The following is a 16,873-nucleotide window of genomic DNA, read 5'->3' as shown; positions in this document are numbered from 1 at the left end:
TTTGGTGACATGTGAATATATTTGGTGACGTGAATATACCTGGTATAGTTTATAGTTTCACCTTTCAGGGATTGAGACTTCTATGAAATTCACTGGGGAGGATGGTCCTCCTCTGAGGAGTCTCTACTGCCCTATATATCATTTTATAGGACCCTAGACAATGTTCCCTCTAAGCTGCGGACCCCCCCCGAGACTGAACTATCAGCCCCCAGAGAGAAGCAGAGATTGAAATTTACTCATCTTTCTGGAGCAGTGCTCACCAAATCGGTCGATTGCAATCGACTGGCCGATTCCAAGGCATTCCTGGTCCATAGGAGTAACAACATGAATTTGTGCATGAGGCAGAAATAATGCGGTACGACTCGAGTTTCACCATCAGCTGGAAGATGGTGTCCCTTTTTGGTTAGTGTCAGTGGAGGAAAGGGAGAGAGGAAGGATGTTGAGAGACGGACCCTCAGTCTGCTGCTCTCTCCCTCCGCTGACCATCAGATGGAGGCACCATCAGCCCAGTAAAATGAAAAAATGATTTAAATGTATGCTCACTCAGCTGTGCTTCACAAGTAACACAACAACGGATCTATTACAGGTGTGATCATATAGCCTACCTCACATTTTGAAATAGCCCGAACAACAATGCATTGGCAAGGAAACTCAATCAAAGCCAGTATGTGGTGACTTTGTCAACCATTTTGAAAAGAAGGTTGACGACATCCGATCCTTGTTTGTTAAGTCAAACGACACCGCTAGTCCTGCTCACATTGCCCTACCCTATGCTTTGACCTCTTTCTCCCCTCTCTCTCCAGATTAAATCTTGTGACTTGTGACGGCCGGCCGCCTAACAACCTGCCCGCTTGACCCTATCCCCTCCTCTCTTCTCCAGACCATTTCCGGAGACCATCACCCTTACCTCACCTCGCTCATCAACTCATCCTTGACCGCTGGCTACGTCCCTTCCGTCTTCAAGAGAGCGAGAGTTGCACCCCTTCTCAAAAAACCTACACTCGATCCCTCCGATGTCAACAACTACAGACCAGTATCCCTTCTTTCTTTCCTCTCCAAAACTCTTGAGCGTGCCTTCCTTGGCCAGCTCTCTTGCTAGCTCTCTCAGAATGACCTTCTTGATCCAAATCAGTCAGGTTTCAAGACTGGTCATTCAACTGAGACTGCTCTTCTCTGTGTCACGGAGGCTCTCTGCACTGCTAAAGCTAACTCTCTCTCCTCTGCTCTCATCCTTCTAGACCTATCTGCTGCCTTTGATACTGTGAACCATCAGATCCTCCTCTCCACCCTCTCCGAGTTGGGCATCTCCGGCGCGGCTCACTCTTGGATTGCGTCCTACCTGACAGGTCGCTCCTACCAGGTGGCGTGGCGAGAATCCGTCTCCGCACCACGTGCTCTCACCACTGGTGTCCCCCATGGCTCAGGTCTAGGCCCTCTCCTATTCTCGCTATACACCAAGTCACTTGGCTCTGTCATATCCTCACATGGTCTCTCCTATCATTGCTACGCAGACGACAAACAATTAATCTTCTCCTTTCCCCCTTCTGATAACCAGGTGGCGAATCGCATCTCTGCATATCTGGCAGACATATCAGTGTGGATGACGGATCACCACCTCAAGCTGAACCTCGGCAAGACGGAGCTGCTCTTCCTCCCGGGGAAGGACTTGCCCGTTCCACGATCTCACCATCACGGTTGACAACTCCATTGTGTCCTCCTTCCAGAGTGCTAAGAGCCTTGGCGTGACCCTGGACAACACCCTGTCGTTCTCTACTAATATCAAGGCGGTGACCCGATCCTGTATGTTCATGCTCTACAACATTCGCAGAGTACGACCCTGCATCACCAGGAAGCGGCGCAGGTCCTAATCCAGGCACTTGTCATCTCCCGTCTGGATTACTGCAACTCGCTGTTGGCGGGGCTCCCTGCCTGTGCCATTAAACCCCTACAACTCATCCAGAACGCCGCAGCCCGTCTGGTGTTCAACCTTCCTAAATTCTCTCACGTCACCCCGCTCCTCCGCACACTCCACTGGCTTCCAGTTGAAGCTCGCATCTGCTACAAGACCATGGTGCTTGCCTACGGAGCTGTGAGGGGAACGGCACCTCCGTACCTTCAGGCTCTGATCAGGCCCTACACCCAAAGAAGGGCACTGCGTTCAACCACCTCTGGCCTGCTCGCCTCCCTACCTCTGTGGAAGCATAGTTCCCGCTCAGCCCAGTCAAAACTGTTCGCTGCTCTGGCACCCCAATGGTGGAACAAGCTCCCTCACGACGCCAGGACAGCGGAGTCAATCACCACCTTCCGGAGACACCTGAAACCCCACCTCTTTAAGGAATACCTGGGATAGGATTAAGTAATCCTTCTAACCCTCCCCCCTACCCTCCACCCCAAAAAGATATAGATGTACTATTGTAAAGTGGTTGTTCCACTGGATATCATAAGGTGAATGCACCAATTTGTAAGTCGCTCTGGATAAGAGCGTCTGCTAAATGACGTAAATGTAAAATGGAAATGTACTGGGCCTATAACTTACTGCACAAACCTTATTACTACAGTACTGTCTTTAAGTGGTTAATGTTGCATAGGCTTACCTTTTTGTAAGTCGTGTTCATTGCAACGCCAGGGTTGTGGGTTCGATTCCCACGGGGGATCAGTACCAAAAAAAAAAATACATGAAATGAAATGTATGCATTCACTACTGTAAGTCGCTCTGGATAAGAGCGTTTGCTAAATGACTAAAATGTAAATGTAATCAAAGCAAGAGATACATGTCACATGTGCACATTTTGTTGATATCATTTGCTAGTTAGTGAGTTATTAGGCCAGTTCTAGATCATTTGTAGTCAGCAGTAGGGGAGTGATTGAGCACAAAACCTGTACATTTCTAGACACCTTTAAAAGTGAGTCAGATAAAGATCCTTTTTTTTGTCTTAAAGGGGCAGTGTTGTATTTTGAGACTGGCTTGAATAATCTGAGTAGCCAATAGGCAGAGGGTAGTATAATTTGTCTGATTCTCTGTAATAATGCTATGGGAATAATTATATATTTTATTTTGTAAAGTGGTTTCTTGCATCAAACAACACAACAACATTTTCAGTCACCTCCTTGTCTGAAGGACAAATGGATAAACAGGATATAGCCCTGCGTGTTTTTATTTTATTTCAAAAGTCTCATGGAATGTAGGGCTTCATTGAACACCACACATTGGCTGCTACTGTAGGCTGGATAGAACTGCTATTTCCATGTTAAAATGTGATTGCATTTTCTCCACTGTTTTTGATGGTAGGCCACTCTGGTAGGCCTAGATTATGATCAAATAGCCACAGTAGCCTACTTGGCCACTGTTAAAACTGTTACTTAAAGCGGGTACAGCCTATGTTCAAATCAAACTTTATTTCTCACTTTCACTGCGCCGAATACAACAAGTGTAGGCTTTACTGTGAAATGCTTACTGACAAGCCCTTAACCAACAGCGCAGTTCAAGAAGAAGAAAATATGTTCACAGTAAATGTGCGTTGGAAGTTGCACAGAATTTTCACAATGTTCAAGTTTGGGCTCAGCAGACCAGAAATTTGCTCAGTGCTGAAAGAAAAAAAAGAGGGCCCTAGATATCATTTTATAGGGCCCTGGACACCGCCTAACAGAGTTCCATTCCATCCAGCCTCCCTTACATTCCGGAACAGCCTCCCTTACATTCCGGAACAGCCTCCCTTACATTCCGGAACAGCCTTACATTCTTCAGCAGACTTTGATGTCTAAACAGACTGTTGTCAGTGTGTGTGCTACGTGCAAACACTCTTTGCCATTAGATTTGCTCTGAGACCCGCAGCGGAAGCAGCCTTTGATTAAAGAAGAGAAAGAAAGATGGAGAGATTGAGGAAGAAATCAGCCAGATTAAAGGTGGGGACGTACAGAGCGATATGCAATGGTGTAGACCAGAGAGTGAGATGAGAGAGATGGGCCTCTTTTCTTTATGGTGTCTTTAATAAATTAAAAACACTTTTCATGAGGAGGTTGAGAGTTTGTCAGTGAGTGTTTGTCACTCTCTCTCTCTGTGTGTGTATATGTCTCTCTCTCTCTGTGTGTATATGTCTCTCTCTCTCTCTGTGTGTATGTCTCTCTCTCTCTGTGTATATGTCTCTCTCTGTGTATCTGTCTCTCTCTCTGTGTGTGTATGTCTCTCTCTCTCTGTGTGTATTTGTCTCTCTCTCTGTGTGTACATGTCTCTCTCTGTGTGTGTGTATATGTGTCTCTCTCTCTGTGTGTGTATATGTCTCTCTCTCTCTGTGTGTATATGTCTCTCTCTCTCTGTGTGTGTATGTCTCTCTCTCTGTGTATGTGTCTCTCTCTCTGTGTGTATATGTGTCTCTCTCTCTGTGTGTATATGTGTCTCTCTCTGTGTGTGTGTGTATATATATGTCTCTCTGTCTGTGTGTGTATATATGTCTCTCTGTCTGTGTGTGTGTCTCTCGCTCTTTCTGTGTGTGTGTGTGTTTTTATGTCTCTCTCGCTCTCTCTGTGTGTGTGTGTCTCTCTCTCTCTCTCTTCTGCTGTCTCCTCGGTGAAGGTAATGGGTTGCTTTGAACACAAAGGCCAAATATTGTTTGCCACACACACACACACACACACACACACACACACACACACACACACACACACACACACACACACACACACACACACACACACACACACACACACACTTATAGTGAGGAGGGGAGTGTGAATACAACGCTAAACAAACACAGGAGAAACCTTGGGGGGAAGTCCTGCATGCGCCGTGTGATAGAGCTTGCCAACCAAAAGCACATACACCCACACACTATACCAAATTATGTGTTTGTTCAATGCTGAGGGGTCTGTGTCAACCTGAACTCCCAAGACAGCACTGTACCTGTTCACATGAGTGCTAGCAACGATCATGCCCCGCCCACCTAAGGATCTGTGTTTTTCAGATATCTATTTCCTGTGTTTGAGGGGTGAAAATTTCACTTGTCACTTAAATCTCAATAGGTTGATCGCTTTCATTTTACTCCTGCGACTCTTTCATACTTTTTTCTGTTAATGCCATGCCTGTTAATGCTATGCCTGTTAACGCTATGCCTGTTAACGCTATGCCTGTTAACGCCACGCCTGTTAACGCTATGCCTGTTGTTACTGTTAACGCTATGCCTGTTAACGCCACGCCTGTTAACGCCATGCCTGTTAACGCCACGCCTGTTAACGCTATGCCTGTTGTTACTGTTAACGCTATGCCTGTTAACGCCACGCCTGTTAACGCCACGCCTGTTAACGCCACGCCTGTTAACGCCATGCCTGTTAACGCCACGCCTGTTAACGCTATGCCTGTTGTTACTGTTAACGCTATGCCTGTTAACGCCATGCCTGTTAACGCCACGCCTGTTAACGCTACGCCTGTTAACGCTATGCCTGTTAACGCTATGCCTGTTAACGCCACGCCTGTTAACGCCACGCCTGTTAACGCCACGCCTGTTAACGCCATGCCTATTGTTACTGTTAACGCTATGCCTGTTAACGCCATGCCTGTTAACGCCACGCCTGTTAACGCTATGCCTGTTGTTACTGTTAACGCTATGCCTGTTAACGCCATGCCTGTTAACGCCACGCCTGTTAACGCCATGCCTGTTAACGCCACGCCTGTTAATGCTATGCCTGTTGTTACTGTTAACGCTATGCCTGTTAACGCCACGCCTGTTAACGCCAAGCCTGTTAACGCTATGCCTGTTGTTACTGTTAACGCTATGCCTGTTAACGCCACGCCTGTTAACGCCACGCCTGTTAACGCCACGCCTGTTGTTACTGTTAACGCTATGCCTGTTAACGCCACGCCTGTTAACGCCACGCCTGTTAACGCCACGCCTGTTAACGCTATGCCTGTTAACGCCATGCCTGTTAACGCCAAGCCTGTTAACGCTATGCCTGTTGTTACTGTTAACGCTATGCCTGTTAACGCCACGCCTGTTAACGCCACGCCTGTTAACGCCACGCCTGTTAACGCTATGCCTGTTGTTACTGTTAACGCCATGCCTGTTAACGCCACGCCTGTTAACGCCACGCCTGTTAACGCCACGCCTGTTAACGCTATGCCTGTTGTTACTGTTAACGCCATGCCTGTTAACGCCACGCCTGTTAACGCCGCGCCTGTTAACTCTATGCCTGTTAACGCCACGCCTGTTAACGCTATGCCTGTTAATGCCACGCCTGTTAACGCCATGCCTGTTAACGCCACGCCTGTTAACGCTATGCCTGTTAACGCCATGCCTGTTAACGCCATGCCTGTTAACGCCACGCCTGTTAATGCTATGCCTGTTAACGCTATGCCTGTTGTTACTGTTAACGCCATGCCTGTTAACGCCACGCCTGTTAACGCCGCGCCTGTTAACGCTATGCCTGTTGTTACTGTTAACGCTATGCCTGTTAACGCCATGCCTGTTAACGCCATGCCTGTTAACGCCACGCCTGTTAACGCCACGCCTGTTAACGCCACGCCTGTTAACGCTATGCCTGTTGTTACTGTTAACGCTATGCCTGTTAACGCCACGCCTGTTAACACCGTGCCTGTTAACGCCGCGCCTGTTAACGCCACGCCTGTTAACGCTATGCCTGTTGTTACTGTTAACGCTATGCCTGTTAACGCCACGCCTGTTAACGCCACGCCTGTTAACGCCACGCCTGTTAACGCCGTGCCTGTTAACGCCGTGCCTGTTAACGCCGCGCCTGTTAACGCCACGCCTGTTAACGCCACGCCTGTTAACGCCACGCCTGTTAACGCTACGCCTGTTAACGCTACGCCTGTTAACGCTATGCCTGTTAACGCCGCGCCTGTTAACGCCACGCCTGTTAACGCTATGCCTGTTGTTACTGTTAACGCTATGCCTGTTAACGCCATGCCTGTTAACGCCACGCCTGTTAACGCCACGCCTGTTAATGCCACGCCTGTTAACGCCACGCCTGTTAACGCTATGCCTGTTGTTACTGTTAACGCTATGCCTGTTAACGCCATGCCTGTTAATGCCACGCCTGTTAACGCCACGCCTGCTAACGCCACGCCTGTTAACGCCGCGCCTGTTAACGCTATGCCTGTTGTTACTGTTAACGCTATGCCTGTTAACGCCATGCCTGTTAACACCGTGCCTGTTAACGCCGCGCCTGTTAACGCCACGCCTGTTAACGCTATGCCTGTTGTTACTGTTAACGCTATGCCTGTTAACGCCACGCCTGTTAACGCCACGCCTGTTAACGCCACGCCTGTTAACACCACGCCTGTTAACGCCGCGCCTGTTAACGCCACGCCTGTTAACGCTACGCCTGTTAACGCTATGCCTGTTAACGCTATGCGTGTTAACGCCGCGCCTGTTAACGCCACGCCTGTTAACGCTATGCCTGTTGTTACTGTTAACGCTATGCCTGTTAACGCCATGCCTGTTAACACCGTGCCTGTTAACGCCGCGCCTGTTAACGCCACGCCTGTTAACGCTATGCCTGTTGTTACTGTTAACGCTATGCCTGTTAACGCCGCGCCTGTTAACGCCACGCCTGTTAACGCTATGCCTGTTGTTACTGTTAACGCTATGCCTGTTAACGCCACGCCTGTTAACGCCATGCCTGTTAACGCCATGCCTGTTAACGCTATGCCTGTTGTTACTGTTAATGCCACGCCTGTTAACGCCACGCCTGTTAACGCTATGCCTGTTGTTACTGTTAACGCTATGCCTGTTAACGCCGCGCCTGTTAACGCCGCGCCTGTTAACGCCGCGCCTGTTAACGCCACGCCTGCGGAAACCGGTCAGACACACTCCGGGAATGTCTGAATTGGGCTCAATGGAATACATTATATTTCCGTTACATCTATAAGAACGCTAAAGCTGCATCATACATTCAACACATCGTCTCGACACCACAAGACAGACTACTTTATTTTGACCGATGTTAAGTTTTTGTGAGAAAAAAAAGAAGTAGTCATTTAATAAAGACGAAATGTTAACAAATTAGATGCACTGAAATTAAAGAAACTTCCAAAAATGAACACTGGGATTATAGTGGTATTATGTCTGATCTTGCAAACAATGTAAAGTCTGTAGAGACAGGTGTTTGTGTGTGTGTGTATGTGTGTGTGTGTATGTAGAGATAGGTGTTATTTACAGCCAAGCCTGTTGACTTTTAATCTGAGGATATCCTGCTAGTGACACACTTGTGGGACTATGCAAAAGAACGTGACAACAGAAATGAATGAGGATGTCAAGAATGTGCAGGTACTGTAGGCAGAGCAAGATTCTGATGGTTGTTACAGCCCTTTTCCACCCATTTACGTTAATATAGTCCAGTGTATTTACGCAAACGAAGCACATTAATTTTCTTTATTTTAACAAAAAAAAATGATACCATTACAAAATGTATATACAGTTGAAGTTGGAAGTTTACATACACCTAACCAAATACATTTAAACTCAGTTTTTCACAATTCCTGACATTTAATCCTAGTAAAAATTCCCTGTTTTAGGTAAATTAGGATCAACACTTTATTTTAAGAATGTGAAATGTCAGAATAATAGTAGAGAAAATTATTTATTTCAGCTTTTATTTCTTTCATCACATTCCCAGTGGGTCAGAAGTTTACATACACTGAATTTGTATTTGGTAGCATTGCCTTGAAATTATTTAACTTGGGTCAAACGTTTTGGGTAGACTTCCACAAGCTTCCCACAATAAATTGGGTGAATTTTGGCCCATTACTCCTGACCGAGCTGGTGTAACTGAGTCAGGTTTGTAGGCCTCCTTGCTCGGACACGCTTTTTCAGTTCTGGTCAAAAAAGTTCTATAGGATTAAGGTCAGGGCTTTGTGATGGCCACTCCAATACCTTGACTTTGTTGTCCTTAAGCCATTTTGCTACAACTTTGGAAGTATGCTTGGGGTCATTGTCCATTTGGAAGACCCATTTGCGACCAAGCTTTAACTTCCTACTATGATTATTATTATTTGACAATGCTGGTCATTTATGAACATTTGAACATCTAGGCCATGTGCTGTTATAATCTCCACCCGGCACAGCCAGAAGAGGACTGGCCACCCCTCATAGCCTGGTTCCTCTCTAGGTTTCTTCCTAGGTTTTAGCCTTTCTAGGGAGTTTTTCCTAGCCACCGTGCTTCTACACCTGCATTGCTTGCTGTTTGGGGATTTAGGCTGGGTTTCTGTACAGCACTTTGAGATATCAGCTGATGTAAGAAGGGCTATATAGATACATTTGATTCCTGACTGATGTCTTGAGATGTTGCTGCAATATATCCACATAATTTTCCTTCCTCATGACGCTATCTATTTTTTGAAGTGCACCAGTCCCTCCTGCAGCAAAGCATCCCCACAACATGATGCTGCCACCCCCATGCTTCATGGTTGGGATGGGGGATGCTTGCAAGCCGAAGAACACCTTTTTCCTCCAAACATAACAATGGTCATTATGGCCAAACAGAATTATTTTTGTTTCATCAGACCAGAGGACATTTCTCCAAAAAGTACGATCTTTGTCCCCATGTGCAGTTGCAAACCGTAGTCTGTCTTTTTTAATGGCGGTTTTGGGGCAGTGGCTTCTTCCTTGCTGAGCGGTCTTTCAGGTTATGTCGATATAGGACTCGTTTTACTGTGGATATAGATTGTTTTGTAAGTGTTTCCTCCAGCATCTTCACAAGGCCCTTTGCTGTTGTTCTGGGATTGATTTGTACTTTTCGCACCAAAGTACGTTCATCTCTAGGAAACCGAACGCGTCTACTCCCTGAGCGGTATGATGGCTGTGTGGTCCCATGGTGTTTATACTTGCGTACTATTGTTTGTACAGATGAACGTGGTACCTTCAGGCATTTGGAAATTGCTCCCAAGGATGAACCAGACTTGTGGAGGTCTACAATTTATCTTCTGAGGTCTTGGCTGATTTCTTTTTATTTTCCCATGATGTTAAGCAAAGAGGCACTGCGTTTGAAGGTAGGCCTTGAAATACATCCACAGGTACACCTCCAATTGACTCAAATTATGTCAATTAGCCTATCAGAAGCTTCTAAAGCCATGACATCATATTCTGGAATTTTCCAAGCTGATTAAAGGCACAGTCAACATAGTGTATGTAAACTTCTGACCCACTGGAATTGTGATACAGTGAATTATAAGTGAAATAATCTGTCTGTAAACAGTTGTTGGAAAAATTACTTATGTCATGCACAAAGTAGATTTCCTAACCAACCTGCCAAAACTATAATTCGTTAACAAGACATTTGTGGAGTGGTTGAAAATCGAATTTTAATGACTCCAACCTAAGTGTATGTAAACCTCCGACTTCAACTGTACATACATACGACATACATACAATGTTACTGTGTTTCTACAACACTGAGGACAATGTTACTGTGGTTCTACAACACTGAGGACAATGTTACTGTGTTACTATAACACTGAGGACAATGTTACTGTGGTTCTACAACACTGAGGACAATGTTACTGTGGTTCTACAACACTGAGGACAATGTTACTGTGGTTCTACAACACTGAGGACAATGTTACTGTGGTTCTACAACACTGAGGACAATGTTACTGTGGTTCTACAACACTGAGGACAATGTTACTGTGGTTCTACAACACTGAGGACAATGTTACTGTGGTTCTACAACACTGAGGACAATGTTACTGTGGTTCTACAACACTGAGGACAATGTTACTGTGGTTCTACAACACTGAGGACAATGTTACTGTGGTTCTACAACACTGAGGACAATGTTACTGTGGTTCTACAACACTGAGGACCACCAGGTCAACTATATTCACAGGTCAGAAAACTCAACTGGTACTCTCTCTTCTCCTCCTGCTGCTGCCTGTGCCCTATATCCTAAATGATGTCTCTCGCCCTTTCAGTCTCTTTCCCCCTCTTCTTTCCCTAGCCCGACGCAGCTGTCTCTTTCATTCCCTCTCATCTGCCTCCGCGCCTCCACTCTCTATCACCTCTCTGTCTTACCTCCCCTCTCATCTGCCTCCACTCTATCACCTCTCTGTCTTACCTCCCCTCTCATCTGCCTCCACTCTATCACCTCTCTGTCTTACCTTCCCTCTCATCTGCCTCCACTCTATCACCTCTCTGTCTTACCTCCCCTCTCATCTGCCTCCACTCTATCACCTCTCTGTCTTACCTTCCCTCTCATCTGCCTCCACTCTCTATCACCTCTCTGTCTTACCTCCCCTCTCATCTGCCTCCACTCTATCACCTCTCTGTCTTACCTTCCCTCTCATCTGCCTCCACTCTCTATCACCTCTCTGTCTTACCTCCCCTCTCATCTGCCTCCACTCTATCACCTCTCTGTCTTACCTCCCCTCTGATCTGCCTCCACTCTATCACCTCTCTGTCTTACCTTCCCTCTCATCTGCCTCCACTCTCTATCACCTCTCTGTCTTACCTCCCCTCTCATCTGCCTCCACTCTATCACCTCTCTGTCTTACCTCCCCTCTGATCTGCCTCCACTCTATCACCTCTCTGTCTTACCTTCCCTCTCATCTGCCTCCACTCTATCACCTCTCTGTCTTACCTCCCCTCTCATCTGCCTCCACTCTCTATCACCTCTCTGTCTTACCTTCCCTCTCATCTGCCTCCACTCTCTATCACCTCTCTGTCTTACCTCCCCTCTCATCTGCCTCCACTCTATCACCTCTCTGTCTTACCTCCCCTCTCATCTGCCTCCACTCTCTATCACCTCTCTGTCTTACCTCCCCTCTCATCTGCCTCCACTCTCTATCACCTCTCTGTCTTACCTCCCCTCTGATCTGCCTCCACTCTCTATCACCTCTCTGTCTTACCTTCCCTCTCATCTGCCTCCACTCTCTATCACCTCTCTGTCTTACCTCCCCTCTCATCTGCCTCCACTCTCTATCACCTCTCTGTCTTACCTTCCCTCTCATCTGCCTCCACTCTATCACCTCTCTGTCTTACCTCCCCTCTCATCTGCCTCCACTCTCTATCACCTCTCTGTCTTACCTCCCCTCTCATCTGCCTCCACTCTATCACCTCTCTGTCTTACCTTCCCTCTCATCTGCCTCCACTCTCTATCACCTCTCTGTCTTACCTTCCCTCTCATCTGCCTCCACTCTCTATCACCTCTCTGTCTTACCTCCCCTCTCATCTGCCTCCACTCTCTATCACCTCTCTGTCTTACCTCCCCTCTCATCTGCCTCCACTCTATCACCTCTCTGTCTTACCTCCCCTCTCATCTGCCTCCACTCTATCACCTCTCTGTCTTACCTTCCCTCTCATCTGCCTCCACTCTCTATCACCTCTCTGTCTTACCTCCCCTCTCATCTGCCTCCACTCTATCACCTCTCTGTCTTACCTCCCCTCTCATCTGCCTCCACTCTATCACCTCTCTGTCTTACCTTCCCTCTCATCTGCCTCCACTCTATCACCTCTCTGTCTTACCTTCCCTCTCATCTGCCTCCACTCTCTATCACCTCCCCTCTCATCTGCCTCCACTCTATCACCTCTCTGTCTTACCTCCCCTCTGATCTGCCTCCACTCTATCACCTCTCTGTCTAACCTTCCCTCTCATCTGCCTCCACTCTCTATCACCTCTCTGTCTTACCTTCCCTCTCATCTGCCTCCACTCTATCACCTCTCTGTCTTACCTCCCCTCTCATCTGCCTCCACTCTCTATCACCTCTCTGTCTTACCTTCCCTCTCATCTGCCTCCACTCTATCACCTCTCTGTCTTACCTTCCCTCTCATCTGCCTCCACTCTATCACCTCTCTGTCTTACCTCCCCTCTCATCTGCCTCCACTCTATCACCTCTCTGTCTTACCTTCCCTCTCATCTGCCTCCACTCTATCACCTCTCTGTCTTACCTCCCCTCTCATCTGCCTCCACTCTATCACCTCTCTGTCTTACCTTCCCTCTCATCTGCCTCCACTCTATCACCTCTCTGTCTTACCTCCCCTCTCATCTGCCTCCGCGCCTCCACTCTGTCTCTCTCTCAGACAACGTAACAATAGAGTGTCTACGTCATTTGAACAGGTCAACACAGAAAGCTCACTTCCCAGGAGTAGCCAGGTCATTTGAACAGGTCAACACAAAAAGCTCACTTCCCAGGAGTAGCCAGGTCATTTGAACAGGTCAACACAGAAAGCTCACTTCCCAGGAGTAGCCAGGTCATTTGTCACCACTGACTAAGACGTATACACCACTAGATGAAACAACATCTAGGCTTTTCCTGACAGGTCTGTCTATCAAGATTACATTCAACTTCTACTCTTCTATATTCACCTTTCATTGTTTTATAATTCAATTGAGTATTGTTAATGTGGATATTTTAGAATGCATTGTAGAAGTCTGATGTGTCTAGGCCTAATTAACCAACATTGTTCATAAGGACCTCTTTCAATGTCATCTGTAACAAAACAATTGCAAGTATAAATCCATTGTGATCAGAACTCAATTCACTAATAAGAGTAACCATATTACCACCCATTATAGGCTACCGACAGTTTGTCCTAAACACCAGTTGTTTTGTTGTTATAACACTTGTAACTGTACATTCACACAAAATTGACTTACACAAATCAAAAACTGGGACTCACCATCTCGCCTCACGTTTGAAGACCGCATCACCTTGGCGGACACCACTTGGGCTTGTGTGCCCCCGGTAAAGCCCACCAGCAGCGCAAGTACCACGCGCCCACAGATGTTCATTCTGTCCGTGGCGTTTGCACACCGTAAACTAAAATCCCAAACGTGGAAGGACAATTTACTGTTCTGAAAAGAGACCAATTAGCTACTCGTGTTTTCCCTAGAGACTCAAATAAAAGTTTGCTTAATTAAAACTTTCGTGCCGTTCGCATCATTTCACCCGATTTGCTTTTTACTGTGATGTTGGACTGGAGCAAACTGCCTGTCTCAAACCCACCATGCATGAGCTCTGCGGCTACAGAACACGGAGCAGGTTCATATACCACAGACATATACTCCCGTCCACGGTCAAACACAAGCACGGGCGCCGATTTCTTATCGCGAGTTAATCCTCACGGGCAATTCCACGAGAAATAGTCCACATTCCTTCAACTTCTCTGATATCAGAGCGAGCTGGAAATGCGTTCCAATAACTGAACTTCGAGGCTAAGATTGTGTGTCTCTCGCTGTAGCTCTCTACACACACACTTGTGTGTAACTCTTCAGCGGGGCAGACATCAGAGAGGAGGGTTGTCCCTCTTCCGTGATCCGGGACGAGGAAATAGACCAGAAGGAACATTTTAGCAGAAAAAAAGAAAACATGGGAGGTCACAGTCAGACATAAACACACACACACACACACACACACACACACAGTGAGAAGGAGCCAGGAAGGTAATTTTCAGCGAGAAAGAAACTTGACTGGAGACGAAATAAACAGGAGGAAAAGAGTCTCTGACAGCATTGCACACTGACACTAATAAAGTATGCCCTCTGGGCAAAACTTGTCCAGGGAAGAACTCTGACATGAATTCACTTGTTGAAGCGCATGTTGAATAAGTTGAAACCATGTCTGACAATGTTCTTCATTTCATCATTTCACTGAGCAAATGCAAGCATGTCTAAAAGAGTTCCAGGCTATTATACAGTATTATTACATCTAAACTTTTCACTCATTTGGTTTATGTATGTATACTGTTTTTTTTACATGTAATAGCATGAAATTCGTAGAATATTATTTTGCAAAGTGTAGCCTATTCAGGCTATTGAAGGCTGTGCTGAAATCTGCAGATATTTCCATAATGCCTATATTATATTGAGGCCTTGTTATTTTCTTGTTTTGTAGATACTATAGGAGGCTTTGTATTGTGACAAGACAACAATCTCTCCCTCAATGTTAGCAAAACAAAGGAGTTGATTGTTGACTTTAGGAAGCAGACAGAACATGCCCGATCCACATCAATGAGACTGCAATGGAGAGAGTCAGCAGTTTTAAGTTCCTCTGTCCACTTTATTTATTTTATTTATTTCTCCTTTATTTAACCAGTTAGGCAAGTTGGGAACAAGTTCTCATTTACAACTGCGACCTGGCCAAGATGAAGCAAAGCAGTGCGACACAAACAACAACACAGAGTTACACATGGAATAAACAAACATACAGTCAATAACACAATATAAAAAAATCTATATACAGTGTGAGCTAATGAGGTAAGATAACGGAGGTAAGGCAATATATACGCCATAGTGGCGAAATAATTACAATTTAGCAATTAAACACTGGAGTGATAGATGTGCAATAGATGAATGTGCAAGTAGAGATACTGAGGTGCAAAGGAGAAGGAAAAAAAGAACAGTATGGGGATGAGGTAGTTGGATGGTGTAACGGCCGTCGGAAGAGAGAGTAGACCAAGGTGCAGCGGAGTTAGTGTTCATCCTCAGGAATTTATTAAACAACGTGAACACTATACAAAAACAAGAAAACCGACAGCCACACAGTACTGTCAGGTGCAAACACAAAACAGAAACAATCCCCCACAAAACCCAAAGGAAAAACAGGCTCCTTATGTGTGACTCCCAATCAGCAACAACGAACTACAGCTGTGCCTGATTGGGAGCCACACACAGCCCAAAACAACGAAATACAAAAACATAGAAAAATGAACATAGAACGCCCACCCAATGTAACACCCTGGCCTAACCAAAATAAAGAACAGGGCGTTACAGTACCCCCCCCCCCCCCAAAGGTGCGGACTCCGGCCGCAAAACCTGACTCTGAAGGGGAGGGTCCGGGTGGGCCTTCTTACGGTGGTGACTCAGGTGCGGGACGTGGCCTCCGCTCCACCCTCGGCATCTCCCACTTAGGTGGCGCCCCTGGACGCGCCGGAGGACTGGTGGGCGACCCTGACTGCACCCACCTGGCGGGCGATTTGGCGCGCCCGGCTGGCGGCGACCCGGCGGTGGCGGGCGGGCTGCGCCGGCGGCGGCGGCTCCGGCGGCCCGGCTGGCGGATGGCCCTGGCGCCCGCTCTGGCGGCTCCGGGCTGGCGGGCGGCTCTGGCGGCTCTGGCCCAGGATTCACCAGGCTGGGGAGACATGAAGGAGGCCTGGCCCTGGGCGCAGGCACAGGACTCACCAGGCTGGGGAGACATGAAGAAGGCCCTGGGCGCAGGCACAGGACTCACCAGGCTGGCGGGCGGCTCTGGCGGCTTCGGGCTGGCGGGCAGCTCTGGCGGCTCTGGCCCAGGATTCACCAGGCTGGGGAGACATGAAGGAGGCCTGGCCCTGGGCGCAGGCACAGGACTCACCAGGCTGGGGATACATGAAGGAGGCCTGGCCCTGGTCGCAGGCACAGGACTCACCAGGCTGGCGGGCGGCTCTGGCGGCTCCGGACAGGCGGGCGGCTCTGGCGGCTCCGGACAGGCGGGCGGCTCTGGCGGCTCCGGACAGGCGGCGGCTCTGGCGGCTCCGGGGCGGTCTGCGCCGGACGCTCTGGCGGCTCCGGACAGGCGGGCGGCTCTGGCGGCTCCGGACAGGCGGCGGCTCTGGCGGCTCCGGACTGGCGGGTGGCTCTGGCGGCTCCGGACTGGCGGGCGGCTCTGGCGGCTCCGGACTGGCGAGACCCACTGGAGGCCTGGTCCTAGGAGGAGGCACAGGACGGACCAGGATGGGGAGACCCACTGGAGGCCTGGACCGAGGAGGAGGCACAGGATAAACCGGGCTGTGGGGGAGCACTGGAGTTCTGGTACTTAGGCTATTTACCCACACTCCAGGCTGAATGCCCACTTTGGCCCGGCACGGGCGGAGCGCAGACATTGGGCGAACTGGACCCTCCCAGCGCCCTGGAAACACAGTGCGCAGAGCCGGTGCAGGATAACCTGGACCGA

General features: G+C 48.0%; 1 protein-coding gene across 1 annotated transcript in view; it reads right to left on the bottom strand.

Moving 5' to 3' along the window:
- The window catches only part of pdgfd (platelet derived growth factor d), a 107,978-nt gene extending 93,723 nt beyond the window's left edge, over window positions 1-14,255 (bottom strand). Inside the window, exon 1 of the mRNA XM_045724775.1 lies at window positions 13,623-14,255. Within this exon, the coding sequence (XP_045580731.1) occupies window positions 13,623-13,734 (112 nt within the window). The 5' untranslated portion in view covers window positions 13,735-14,255. The remainder of the gene's footprint in view (window positions 1-13,622) is intronic.
- Window positions 14,256-16,873: the final 2,618 nt, after the last annotated feature.

This window comes from Salmo salar, chromosome ssa09 (genome assembly GCF_905237065.1).
Source record: "Salmo salar chromosome ssa09, Ssal_v3.1, whole genome shotgun sequence".
Lineage (NCBI taxonomy): Eukaryota > Metazoa > Chordata > Actinopteri > Salmoniformes > Salmonidae > Salmo > Salmo salar.
This window is presented reverse-complemented; position numbering and strand designations above follow the sequence as displayed.